General features: G+C 36.6%; 2 protein-coding genes across 2 annotated transcripts; one reads left to right on the forward strand and one right to left on the reverse strand.

Annotated features, from left to right (window-relative positions):
* Window positions 1-248: 248 nt before the first annotated feature.
* Window positions 249-3,142, forward strand: PNSL5 (cyclophilin 20-2). The gene is made up of 7 exons (XM_086230813.1): window positions 249-414; window positions 530-760; window positions 867-1,017; window positions 1,118-1,206; window positions 2,069-2,123; window positions 2,433-2,518; window positions 2,746-3,142. Exons 1-7 carry the CDS (start codon window positions 391-393, stop codon window positions 2,896-2,898), a joined length of 789 nt encoding a protein of 262 aa, XP_086086939.1. The 5' UTR covers window positions 249-390; the 3' UTR covers window positions 2,899-3,142.
* A 4,490-nt stretch (window positions 3,143-7,632) lies between these two features.
* Window positions 7,633-10,546, reverse strand: LOC147294675 (ACT domain-containing protein ACR4-like). The gene is made up of 7 exons (XM_086232063.1): window positions 10,278-10,546; window positions 10,037-10,082; window positions 9,823-9,937; window positions 9,670-9,737; window positions 8,522-9,121; window positions 8,295-8,399; window positions 7,633-8,200 (listed from the first exon to the last, which is right to left on the reverse strand). Exons 1-7 carry the CDS (start codon window positions 10,349-10,351, stop codon window positions 7,856-7,858), a joined length of 1,353 nt encoding a protein of 450 aa, XP_086088189.1. The 5' UTR covers window positions 10,352-10,546; the 3' UTR covers window positions 7,633-7,855.
* Between the last annotated feature and the right edge of the window lie 2,971 nt (window positions 10,547-13,517).

The raw sequence follows: 13,517 nt of genomic DNA on the forward strand, positions 1-13,517 counted from the left end.
CGCGCCGTCAACTGAAAGGGGTGGGGTTGCGCCGGTGGCGGGGAGGGGTGGCCGGCCAAAATTGGAGGGGTGAGTTTTTTTTTATGCAGGGCAAAATGGGTAAAAAGGGGCAAAAAATTAATGCAGTGGTCAGCTAAGTGATTTTGGGTGGTCTGAATACCCCAATAATCTCAGGAGGATGCAATTGGCATTTAGGAAAAGTTGGATAATATATTGGTAAATTCGGACTTGTTGCATTGGTGTTTGGTGACCTTCTGGCCTCTATTTGAATTCATCGCTTGTCTGCAACAGAGAAAGAATAGACTGATATTTGACCAGAAACACTGTGCCTTATCAGCAAAGCAGCTGCAGCAGTGGTAGTGCTAAGTATAGTAGACACCATCTCCTTCAATGGCGACTCCATTGACAACCCTGGTAAAAAACACCTCTCTTCTCTCTCCCTTTGTTTGGTTCCCTAGAAACCCAAATGGAAAATAAATGTTGATAAAAGGAAGTTTTTTTTTTTTTTTTTAATTCTTTCATTTCGCAGTCAAATGTTGGATCCTTTCCGGGTGCTCGGAGCGTATCTCAGATCAGAGCTTTGACCCCTACCTGTGATTCAGTCACTCTTCCAACACTTCCGTTGTCTTCTAACAAAACGGCGACGTTGTCGTCCAGCTTCTTCTCCAGGTCGGTGCGTTTGTCCCCTCTGACATTCTCTTCGAACCCTAATTCCCGGAGAAGGACCAGTCTTCTTAGCTCAGTCCGGGCAAGTGCTGAGGTTTGCATGCTAATCCCAAATTATTTTTAGTATAAAAAAAAAAAATCAAAGTTTCTGCATTTGGTAAGCTTATTATTTATTTTGAGTTTCTTTTTTTCAATTGTAGGAAGCAACATTACAATCAAAAGTGACCCACAAGGTGTATTTTGATATTAGCATTGGGAACCCAGTAGGGAAGCTTGCTGGGAGGATTGTGATTGGATTGTATGGTGATGATGTGCCCCAAACCGCAGAGAATTTCCGTGCCCTGTGCACAGGTTTTAAGATTTATTTGTTTTTGTTTGTTGCTTATATATTCTGATTAAAGTGACATTTTGGATGTTTTTTTATTTCATATGAACTGTGTGTCTTTACTAGGCGACAAGGGCTTTGGGTACAAGGGTTCTGCATTCCATCGTGTAATCAAGGATTTCATGATTCAAGGAGGGGACTTTGATAAAGGAAATGTGGGTGCTCTTCCCATTCTTGTAGACTCATAGTTGCTCGTTATTTTTTGTGAATTGCAATGATAATTGACTATATTGTTAGTTTAAGATTGAGCTGACATTAGATTTGATAAGATACTTTATAAGCCAATCCATAAATTATTACTCAACTAGTATGCTTTATGCTAAACAATATGCTTGCAAGGTTAAATAGAAGAAACAGAAGCTAATTGGGCATTTTCTTTTAATTGTCATGATAGCTTGAATAGGTCTCTTTTCTAGCCCAAAACTTAACATCTTAACTTTTGAGTCCGTAAGTTTGGCTGGACATCGCCACTCATAAAATAGCGGTGGCATTGTTTCACACAAATATGGCTGGTTGACCATGCTTCTCATTTTCTACTTATCTTTCTTGCGTTCAGTTTCCTAAGACAGCTATTTGTTTTGAACTTTGAAATATAAGTTTTTCCAGTAAAAGGTATAACAACACGCCCCAGTATATATTTACTCTTGTTCACAGAGGTGCATAATCCTTGTCAGCTAGTAAAGAAGTGTTTGAATTCCTGAGAATTGGAAGGAATTGAGTATAATTCCTTAGTATTGGAAGGAATCGACTATTTAGAGCTTTAATGTTTGACTAAACTAGGAAAATAGCCACTCAGGGGTGGTTGGAAGTACCCATTTAGGCCTTTCATTCCTATCTTACACCTTCACTTTTTCCAAAGATTTACCCCACATTTTTATTGGCCACCTTGCATTCCGTTTGTTAACTGTGAACTTGTAACAGTTCTTTCTGTGTTTTTTTTTTTCTTTTGAAAGATAATATAGTCTATTTGTGTGTGATGTTTTTCCTTTGGTTGGACTAACAAAACTTATATTTCAGGGAACTGGAGGTAAAAGCATTTACGGTCGTACATTTAAAGATGAGAACTTTAAGTGTAAGTTGTTCCTCACTTCTCATGCCTCATAGCAGGTTGGGACTGACATGCCAAATAAGTTCGTGGCTAGGATATTACATTTGAAGAAAATAAAGATAATACAGAGATTATACGATACAGAATAATTCAATAATCATTGATGTATGCCTGGGGCCTCTATGAACTGTCTTTTTATTGACACAAGATCTTCTTTCTGCTGTAATATGAGGATGCTGAATATGGTTGCGTCTATTTCTGATATCATAGATTGTATATCTTACATAACTGTATCATTGCACTCATAATTCTGTAATGCATATCATTTTGTAGTGACTCATACCGGACCAGGAGTTGTTAGCATGGCGAATGCTGGCCCCAATACCAATGGGAGTCAGTTCTTTATATGCACAGTCAAGGTAAGAGTCATTCATTCTCTATTTGATTACAATCAATTTGTCTGGGAGAATTTATATTGCACTATTGTTTGAAGCCTAGCATAAACACACATCGAAACTGTAATGTTCCTAATTTGGAAGATTAAAAAAAAATTCTGAGTTTCTTTTCAAAGGTGGTTGAAGCTTAGAAGAGTTGCTCTATGATTCTGTAACTTGATACATGCTTAAATGTAACTGTTTTGTTTCAGACGCCATGGCTGGATCAAAGGCATGTTGTGTTTGGGCAAGTTTTGGAAGGCATGGATATCGTTAGGATGATTGAGTCGCTAGAGACAGACCGAGGAGATCGCCCTACAAAGAAGGTGGTCATTGCCGACAGCGGAGAGCTTCCAGTGGCCTGATGTGGGTTCTTATCAACTTGAGTTAATTGTTTTTCCCTAGACGCTTCCTTTTGGAAATTTGAGCTAATCTATTATCTACCCAGTCAGAGGCTTTTGTTTAAATTAGTCCTGCAGACTTGTCAACTTTTTCTATGTATCTGTATTTCTGATAGTAGAGTTTGAGAACTGGGAATTTTAGCCAATTAGGAAGAGTTATTTACTGGATAAATGTTAAAAGGATGCCTTTGAACACAGTTTAATTGAACGCACTATGAGTCAAATGATGATGGGGACTGAATCTTTATATTAATAATTGCACTGTGAATCAGTCCATGGTAAGCATCATGTGCTATAAAGATCTGTTTTGTTTTGTCGCCGTTGGATTAAGGATGGCAACGGGGCAGGGCGGGGAGGGCACCCCTGGATAATTAAACGGGGATTTCCTGCCCCCAAACCTGCCGGGGAGTTCCCCCCGAATCCCCGAATCCAACCTCTTTTTTTTTTGTTGCCTCAATACAACAAATTCTTATATATGTAAGTAGCATATAGTAATCTAACCACCAATCTTTTTTTGTAGATGTATTAGTAATGTGCAAAAACAAATCCGATAGTCTATGATTATAAATCCATAAATTCATATACAATACATCCATGATTCATAAATCTCTAAATACATATACTATCCATGCATATGTATATATTATAATATTAACATATTTAATATTAAAAAAATAAAGTACATATAGAATCGGGGCGGGTTTGGGGAGAACCAATACCATACCCATCCCGTCCCCGATCGATTCCCCGTTTAAAATCTCCAAATTCGAACCGGCTCTGTTTAGCATTCCCATTTATTTTTAATCGGATCGGATCTCCGCAAGAACCCTAATCCGCAGGTATTTTTGCCATCCCTATCTTGGATGGTGTCTAACTAGGGAAGCTCGGAGCAACAGCATCCAAACCGTAATCTATTCTACAATATCAAATTCAACCTTTTACTGCTCAATATCAAAATATGTTTCTTTCTCGGTACATTCGCAATGTTCAGCACATCATATATTCATATGGGCATCATGATATTGAGTTCGGCCGTTATGTTGGTGTAGGTACATTATGGGCTTTGTTCATGTCAAATCCATTTTAGTATGGTACCCAAGCTTTATTGCTATATTAACACCAATGCTCGGGCCCAAAAAAAAAACACCAAGGCGATATACGGACAACTTTCCTCGTATGGACTCGGCAGCTCAATTTGTCTTTTGATAAGAGAATCTGAATCTTCACAAAGTTAATTTTAAGCTTATTAGATGTACACTCTCTTGTTGAAACTGGGAAACTCGTGCCTAGAATAGGATAAATTTGAAAACCAGGAATGTCCACGTTTCTCCGCATTTGAAGGGCATCACAATATCATAGTATTAATTGAAGAATACTTCTCTCAGTCCCTCTAGTTAGAGGAGCTCCTCCAACCCCCTCTCATTAGAGCATGTTGTTTTTGATCTTTTCATTCTAAATAAATAAAAAATTAATTCATAAATTGAATAAAAATACTAACAATGACATGCATCTGTGAGAGGTGTGAGAGGGTTCTTCCAACCAGAGACTGAGAGAAGTATTGTTCTTAAGTTTATAACAGAGTAACAAATATACACATCATGCAATCAATATTCCCGTTTGTGCCATATTGTTGGCTTAGTTATGTTGTTTACACTGGAATGTTGTAAAAGGAGGCCTCTCCTCTGTTATAAAAGGAGCTCTCTACCTCATTAGATCGAACTTAGAAGCGTCCTTACCCACATCTCTCTCTTATTGTATATTATAATCACTTTTCACTAATGAAAACTCCAAACAAATCCTACAGATAACTTAAATTTGTGTGAAGTATGTGCGCATGTGTTATGTAATCGTGATTCTATTAATGTTAATCATTATTGACATTAACCAATTCAATTAAAAATTAGATTAAATTACTAAATTTCAAATGGATAACATTTTATGAATGATATTTAGAGAAAATGATAAAAAATGAGAGAACTGAGCCCCCGCTCGCAATCTAGTTGGCATCAAGCAATATATGATTGATATTCTCGCATTTTGTAATCTTGGATACGATGGATATCAACATTTAAAATGTTGGATATTTGTATGTGCATGAATATATTTATATTATTACTTAGGCTCTTAGCTAGTGACAAAAAGCATCCCGACGACGCAAAAGGTGGCCTGGAATACTATAATGCTATAATGATAAAATAGAGAGAAGCCTATAATGGTGGCCTAGAATACTAGTGACAAACCTCCATTTTACATGCAGTGTGCCAATCAGAGTGTTTCTTTCTCTTTTCTTTTTTTCTTTTTGGTGAAAGATCATGTCAAGACATGTGGAGGGGCTGCAGACCAACCACGCTTCTCTAGGCTCTTCTCAGTGCCGGCCCTAAGGGCGCACCGAGTGCGACCGCCTAGACCCCATCTTCAAGGGGGGCTACAAATTTTTTTTATATTATATATATATATGTTAATATATATATTTTTAAACAAATTTATGCTATAAAAAAAAAAAAAAAAAAAAGCTATAAACCTACTTACCTACAGAGGCCCAAATGACTAAATCCAATGTCAGTAGAAAAAACTACAGGAAGGCCCAATGTTAATGATCAATTGATTCAATTAATGTGATTCAGATTTCAAAAAACAAAAGTCTACAAACTTTAAATTTACGTCTAGTCCTTCATCATTATCTTTATTCAAAGAAAGAGGAAACTTTACAGCGATACAGTCTTTACACCTTCGGCCTTAGCGATAATGCTCTTGCTTCATTAAATAATAGATTTAAAGAAGTTAACTGAATTAGATGACAATGAATTAAAAAGTTGTTATGTTAACTAAATTAGATAGTTGGATTTTATTAAAGCTACTGTGATGTGGCTAATGAAAAGAGTATGATGTTATTGCTATTTTTTTTTTTTGTCAATTTATCATAGCTAATTTGAAACTATTATTAATAATTTTGTTTCTAGAAATATGAGAAGAAAATTTTTTGTTAATGAAAATATTATAATACATTGATTTCAAATTATCAATTATCAATTGTTTTATAAATTTTTTTTTTTCTTACAACTAAAATTAGGAGCTTAATTTAAATTTTCGCTACTACGCCTTCCAAAAATAGGAGCGGCCCTGCTCTTCTCCCCAAGTAACATTCTCATTGCAACGATAATTGATTCGATTGTATGTAATGAAGCTCACTGAATTCATTTCAATCTCATTTTATGATAATTTAAAATTGCTGCTTCCTCTGGCCACAGGCCACAGTCAACTTGGCCTCGCACGCGCGCGCCTCGATGAGGATTCGATACGAGATCCGAACCACGTGACTCCTTGAGGTGGACCATCCCCAAGGCGGGCCCCACATGTACTGGCGGCTTGGTGTCCGGAGGGTATTGCGCCACGTCTACATAAAGCTGGAAATATCAAATATCATCAGGCATCAGTCATCACCAGCTAAGACAGAAAAAAGGGAAAGCGACGCGACATGTGGGCGTGGAGATGCGTGACGTCTTCTGCTCCCGTTGAGATTCTGTCGGTGGACTTTTTGGTCATTTACATGATTCATTGTCATACGACAAAATCATTTTGCTCATCATCATCCATTCATCCCCCACCCCCCCAATCAAATCAAAAATCTCCTATTAATTGCACCTTAATTACTTCATCATCAATTCATCATGTATATTATCCTTCATTTGCTTGTCCTCTTGCATAATATCACAATTTCTTTTTTGGTTTGTTTTACTTAAACTTTGACCGTTATCATAATGTAGTACTTAAATTTTTATTTGTCCCAATTGAGTACTTAAATTTTTATTTTGTGTCTAATAGGTACTAAAATAAATTTCTGTTAAAATTGTCAACAAAAATTAGGGGCAATATAGTCACTTCAAAAAATTTATATTTTAATTATAATTTTTTATTTTTTTTGTTTGTTGTATTTTTTTTTAATAATTTTAAACATATAAAGAAAATAATTAAAATATACTTTGACTATATTGCCCCTAATTTTTGTTGACAATTTTAACAGAAATTCATTTTGGTACCTATTAGATACAAAATAAATATTTAAGTACTCAATTGGGACAAATAAAAATTTAAATATCACATTAAAATAATAATCAAAGTTTAGATTAAATAAACCCTTCTTTTTTTAAACAAACTACCAGTAGTCCAGCACTAGTGGCAATAACAACAAAACGAAGAACGGTACAAAATTAACAAGTGGTAACAGTGATTGATGGTTCCACATCATTCACGCCAGCTACGTTGTGCCAGCTACGTTGTGGTTGATTCTTTTAGGCAAATGTTCTCATAGTGACCTTACCTACCCATAGCACTATGCAGCACACCCAGAGAATGCCCTGAATGAAAACGACTTCCAAAGATACCTGCCACTGCAATTAGCTCTTGCCAACCGTACCCAAATGCGCACTTCTTTAATCAAATTGGAACAAGTCAATCCTGGCAGCTTTATTCATTCATCTACAGGGATTAGGGGCTTCGGAGGTTGAGCCCACAAAATAAAAAAGAAATGAATTTCATCTGTCTTGTTTATATTGATGGGAAGAGAGAATTAGTAGAAATACAAAAGCAACGAACCAGACAGACATGGCATGTGTTCATTAGTTGGTATATTCTTTTGAGGGTCTTTCCCTAATTCAGAGAGCCAAAAGAAACATAGCAGGTTTTAGATTCTGCAGTCAGTCGTAGAATAGGTCATATATATATGCATTTATGATACCCTTTAGAGACCAAAAGATGAAGCTGGGGAAATGTATATGTACATGAAACTGTAACAAAGGGATGGACCTGAAGCTTTGCATTGTAGTTCCAGAGCACAATTTACAGCGAACCAAAAAGCATCCTAGCTAATATATATAGGCATTGGACAGACAGCTCCTAGTTTAAGTTTAACGAATGAGCACACTCAAGAACATGACTTTATCAAGCCCAAATTGTAAAGGAACTTCTCTGATCTAGACCGAAAGAGATCGCCCAAAGAGAATCTTCCACTCGCCTGTGGTGGAGATTTTGAGTAGAAGTCTTCTTTCACGCGCAGTATTGTCGAGCCAATCTCTTTCCGAACTGCCTCAATTGTCTCACTCTCCACTTGATTTCCAGATGCATCCGTCACATAAAAAACATTCACAGCTTGGGAACCCCTGGTTGTAACCTCAGCTCGGGTCACTGAAAGGCCGTTTTCTCTGAATATGCGAGTCACATCAGAAAGAAGGCCGACTCTGTCTTCACTACAAAGTTCTAGGCTTATACCCTGCATCAGAAATGATGCAATCACTTTAAATGTTATGTTAAATTGGGAAAAGCATTCAAAATTGCATGCGAATAAATTTCCAGCATGTTTGTACCTCTGAAGTTCGCCTTCTAATAGCAGCCTCCAAGCAATGGATTACCCTCTGCCTCTCTGCTTCAGAGCTAATAGGGCAGCCATCTGTATGTCTTATGTAATATTCCTATTAAACAAATACAAAATGTGAAACTAAAGTTAGAAATTTATGTTGATTGAGATTTGGAGTAACAAATCCAACCAGAAAAACCAATAACACAGTTTGACTTTGAGGGAAATAGGGACAACCTGATAAGCCTCTGGTCCTTCAGCAATCACAGTAGCATGGTATACCACATATTGCATATCTGTTAAGGTGCATACTGTATCAAAGAGCAACTTTGGGCGGTCTGGACACCTCAAGTTCACGACAGTATATCCTTTATCTGCACAGTTCTCGACAGTTACAAGGGGTTTGCTTCGATCACTGGCTGATCCACAATCTGCATCATCCATATCGTAATCACGATCAGCATACATCATCTGATGAAGCCTCCTTTCCTTGTGTGTGGAACCCACAGAAACAGCAGTGTTGGCACTGCGCTTATCTCTGTCCCCCTTAAGCACATAAAGGAGAAGCTGCTTGATCTTGGAAAGATGATCAGGATCATCAATGGGCCTCCCTGTTGCCTCTTCAGTGATGTATACAACTGAAGCCATTCTTGAATTGTGGGTCCAGACTTCTGCGGCAACAACATTACATTTCAGGTCAGCAAGAACTGCAAAAACTTCTGAAAGCAAGCCTGGCCTGTCCCTTCCAGTCAATTCAATAGTAGTGTGTTCTGCTTCAGCTTGGACACCCACGGACCTTCTCAAGGAACGGAAGCTACGTGCTCTTGGTCCCAGTGACTGCCAAATTCAAATTAAATCATCAAAATGACTTACAATTTACATGGTTCCACAGAGGACGCTGCTAAATGTTTCCTGTACAAACCAAACAGCAAGCACCACTTCTGTGTCATTTGTTATCTAGTCATCAATTTTCTTTATTGAGGATGGTGTTGTAATGCAGAGGTCCTTATAGCTAGTAATGGGATACTTCAAGGAGATACAAGTGAAGTAACTTATGCAAGGGTCTTTGATTTTCTTTACAATTTGATAGGGCCTGCTTCCTACCATGACTGTTGAGTGAGACGTAGAGAGTACATTACTATCTCTCTGTATTTGGGGTGGGGGATACATTATTTGACTCAAGAAACTTCCTCCACAAACAGCTAGAAACAAATTGATGAACCAAGTTTGCCTTTAAGTTGCACCTATTAAAAGTTGGTCTAATCTCTAAACCCCATTCTCAATTTCTCTATCACATTGGAATTCTCAGGGAAGTCTCTTTATTGTAATTAAATTCCATATTGATCAATGAGATGAAAAGGGAGCTACAAGTTTTTCGGATCTACCTGTTGAATGCGTTCAGCTATTCCATCTTCAGAGAGCTTATTCCCCTGTTGATCAGTGACATGAAATACTGCAAAAAATCACAGAAAACAAGAAAGTCAGTCATAAAGAATAAGAAATTGAGATCTTAGAGCAGTTGGAGATGAAAAGCTAACCATCCATGAACCATTCCCCATCTGAAGAAATGTAAGCTCGTCTTATAATGAGATTCAAATCATTCAGAACCTGAACCACCTCTAGCAAACTCCCACGCTTATTTGCACTGTCTACCTACAATTTTGAATTTTCCCAACAAAAAACAGAATCAATGTTAAAAGTGTGACCCTTTTGAATTGCTTGCAAAGTAATTCAAGAAATTCAGGCAGATACCTTAATCAAAGTGGCTTTCCTGCTTGAGGCATTATCAACTGTAACCCTACAAATCCCATATCAACAAACCAGTACCATTAATAAACTCAAACTGGGAAATTTCATCTCAAGAAACATTGAACTTTCAAGAAAATAAGCAAACCCCACTTCGTTAAAACAAAAACCAAGAACAATTCCGTCAAAAAAAAAAAAATACCATACAAAAAAATAACCAAGGATAAACAAACGGAGAGTGAATTACCTTGGTGGGTTAATTCGCATCGCCAGCTTCTCAAACTCATCGTCAACAGCGAGAGAAGAGGACCAAAAATCCATTAGAAACAATGAAACAAATTGGTTCAGAACCAGTAAAAAGGAGAGAGCAAGACTAGAGCTTTTTCAATTAGACGGGGTTTCTAACTTGCTCCCTCTCTCTCAGAGTCCCTCGCAGCTTCTTTGTACCTTCGCAAAATGAAATAAGAAGAGGCTTTGTGGCTGTGTGTTAAGTGTTGGTTGGGTGGTGGTGGCTCTTGAGCTGGACGAAGAGTTTTGGAGGGACATAACAACAAAATATTAACTAAAATATATATATTTTCAATGAAAATAAAAAAATAAAAAATGAAAAGAGCGCATGCGACTATTGAGTCACGGCCAAGTGGGGCCCATTCTCACCTCCTAAAACTTGGTCGTCCTGGTTTGCGTTTTATGTTTTTCTCTCACAAAACAATAACAAGGCGGCTCAAAATTTATTATACGTATTTCTTTTTGGGTGGTTATGCTTATTTAGCCTCAGTTTTAGGTCTCTTTTTATGGTCTTATTGTAGGGATTAATCTATTACCTTATCCTGGGGGATAAGGTACCCCCAAATTAATCTTATATAAGTATATAACAAGGCCTAAATTAAAGGACCTCATGGGTTTTCTCTCTCTACATTATCATGGAAGTCCTTATTTTCTTTTTTTGGTCTGAACATTATTATGGAAACCTAGGAGGAGTATGCTCTGCTTTACAGCCTTAGGGGATCCCTCCAAAGAGGAACCTCTATTATCTCATTCATAATTATTGGAATCTAGCAAGATTTTGTTGGGCTCTTTGGGCACCCCCTTGGATTTTCTTTTTCAATCTACAAGGATTTTGTTGAGCTGTAATTAATCAGATCTTTATTTTAAGGAAATCTCAACTGCTCAACATCTCTGATCTCTCTCATTAGTCATTCACTGTCAGTCAAAAAATTTCTGATCCTCAAAGAAAAATTTTAAAAAATGAATAATAAAGAGCTTTCCAAATCTAGTAGGGTTCTCCTAAGCTGGAAGGATCCCCTTTTGTCCCTCTATTTTGCTACCAAGCATCTGCCTTTTTTATTTTGATTTGCTTGGCTACTTTGAAACCCAATCTGCCCCTCATTTTTAGTTATGGCATTGTTTTCAATTTTCATCTATCCAAAGGAATACAAAGGAAAATGATTGAACTGAATCAACTAGATGTGGATTCTTCAGTATTTGTATGTGCCTAAAACTTCACCATTATATTTTACCAAGATTATGTGTTTATGAGGGATAATTGTATTTGAATCCTAAAATGGCAAAAATTTTATCAAAACATCTTATTCTCGCAGTTGATAGGTAGACCAATTGAAAATTTTATAGAATTTGGCCTTGTGCACTCAAGTTTTATCCCCCTCTCTCTTGAAAAAAGAAACACACCTTATTCTCTTTTATTAAAACATTTTAAAAATATCAATTTTGCTCAAGCACCCTTCTTGATAAATGAAAATATCAAAAAATACCTTTCATCTTCCTTTATTTATATTTTTTATAATTAACTGTTATTACCGACAACAACGGTGTTGGAGCATACTCAGCCAAGATGGCTAACACTCAAGTGTTGGCGAAGGCCAATGCCCAAGCGCCAGCCAATATAGCCAGCACTTAGGTGTCGACAAAGTTTAGCACTAATTGTCGACGTTGGCAAGCAATTAATTTTTCTTTAAAAAAGATTATTTTTCTTTTAAGTAATTTTATATGAGGGCAATGCTGTTATTGAAATCTTTAGTAAATAATGAGGCTTAAATTTTTTATGGTAAATTAATGTGTGTATAAACAAAAAATGACAATAAATTTACAGAAAGATGAATGTTTACAACACCCATTAAATAATGGATGTTGTGAGCAAAAGATTGGGTGTAAATTCTTTTTATATTAGATGGATTTATTATTTATGGGCGTCTGTCTGAGTCTCTTAGACCATACTTCGTTATAAGAAATATAATTAGAGTGTGGACTATTGTATTGTATAGGATTGTGTTTGATTATGATATGAGCATGCAGGTGAATAAATGTATTATGTACAATCTATAAAATGGAAGATGAGTTCTGAAATAAAAAACAGCTCTTGGGTTCAAAGTTCCAATCATGGGATTACAGTGCCAAACTTTCTCTCATTCCCTACAGGCTAGAAAGGAACAACAAATGGGATTATACATTAAGGAACCACATAAAGAGCAGGGCCACATGAAAAATTGGAAACATACCCACCTACCCTGCACATGATAGACACATGGAAACACAGAAGCACAGCAGACGAAGAAATCAAGGCTTAAATTAACCAAGTGGGCCTGCATGAAATTGCATTAAAAAAAAATATTAGCTTTGCTAGACAAGCTGTAGTATATTTGTTTGCATTACATGTAGACAGATCAAACAATACAAAAAATTATACTATATCAAAAAGATAAACTCATCTATCCAATGACGAACAACTGCAACCACACCATACAAACGTTGGTCCATATGGTAGCAAAATCTCAACTTTGCATGTTGCTAATAATTTGTGGGAAAATCTCATAGGTCTGGTAGTGGAGAAATTATTTTGTATAACCGATATATTGACACGTGTTATAACCAGTCTATATATTATAATATGAGTAGATGTTATTAATATTATACCATACTAATATAAACACATCGTCTAATAATATTCTTACATATTAAATTAGTTATACCACGTAATGGTATATCAGTTATATTCTATAATTTTTTCTAATAGTGGTACTGTGGTGCTACTAACGACTAATTATTTGTTAGTTATTGCTATTAATTGAAAAGGAAGTAGAAGATGGCAGTGTGTGAGACAACATGTCCGTACCGGGGTTAGGCCCACCTGGCAAGGCATGCAACACAAGACGGCCATGCGATTGGGGTTTTACAATTTTGTATGTGAGAAATTGGGTCATTATTCATAGGTGGTGCTGTTTCACTTCACAGCTTGACACTTGACACGAATGCATTATTGAATATTGATGATGTGCTCACTGCCGAGGATCATGCAATTCATTGTCAGCAGCCTTCGTGTCCCCATGGGGTAGCCGCCGCACTAATGTGTCTAGATAATTACAACATTGCCATGTTCACACAAACTCGGAAACTCCATTTTAAAATGTAAATAATAAATGAAAACATAAAATTTTATTGTGACATCTATTTCCAAAATCGACACGTGTTG

The sequence above is a fragment of the Dryas octopetala genome, chromosome 2, assembly GCF_963921425.1.
Source record: "Dryas octopetala chromosome 2, drDryOcto1.1, whole genome shotgun sequence".
Taxonomy (NCBI): Eukaryota; Viridiplantae; Streptophyta; class Magnoliopsida; order Rosales; family Rosaceae; genus Dryas; species Dryas octopetala.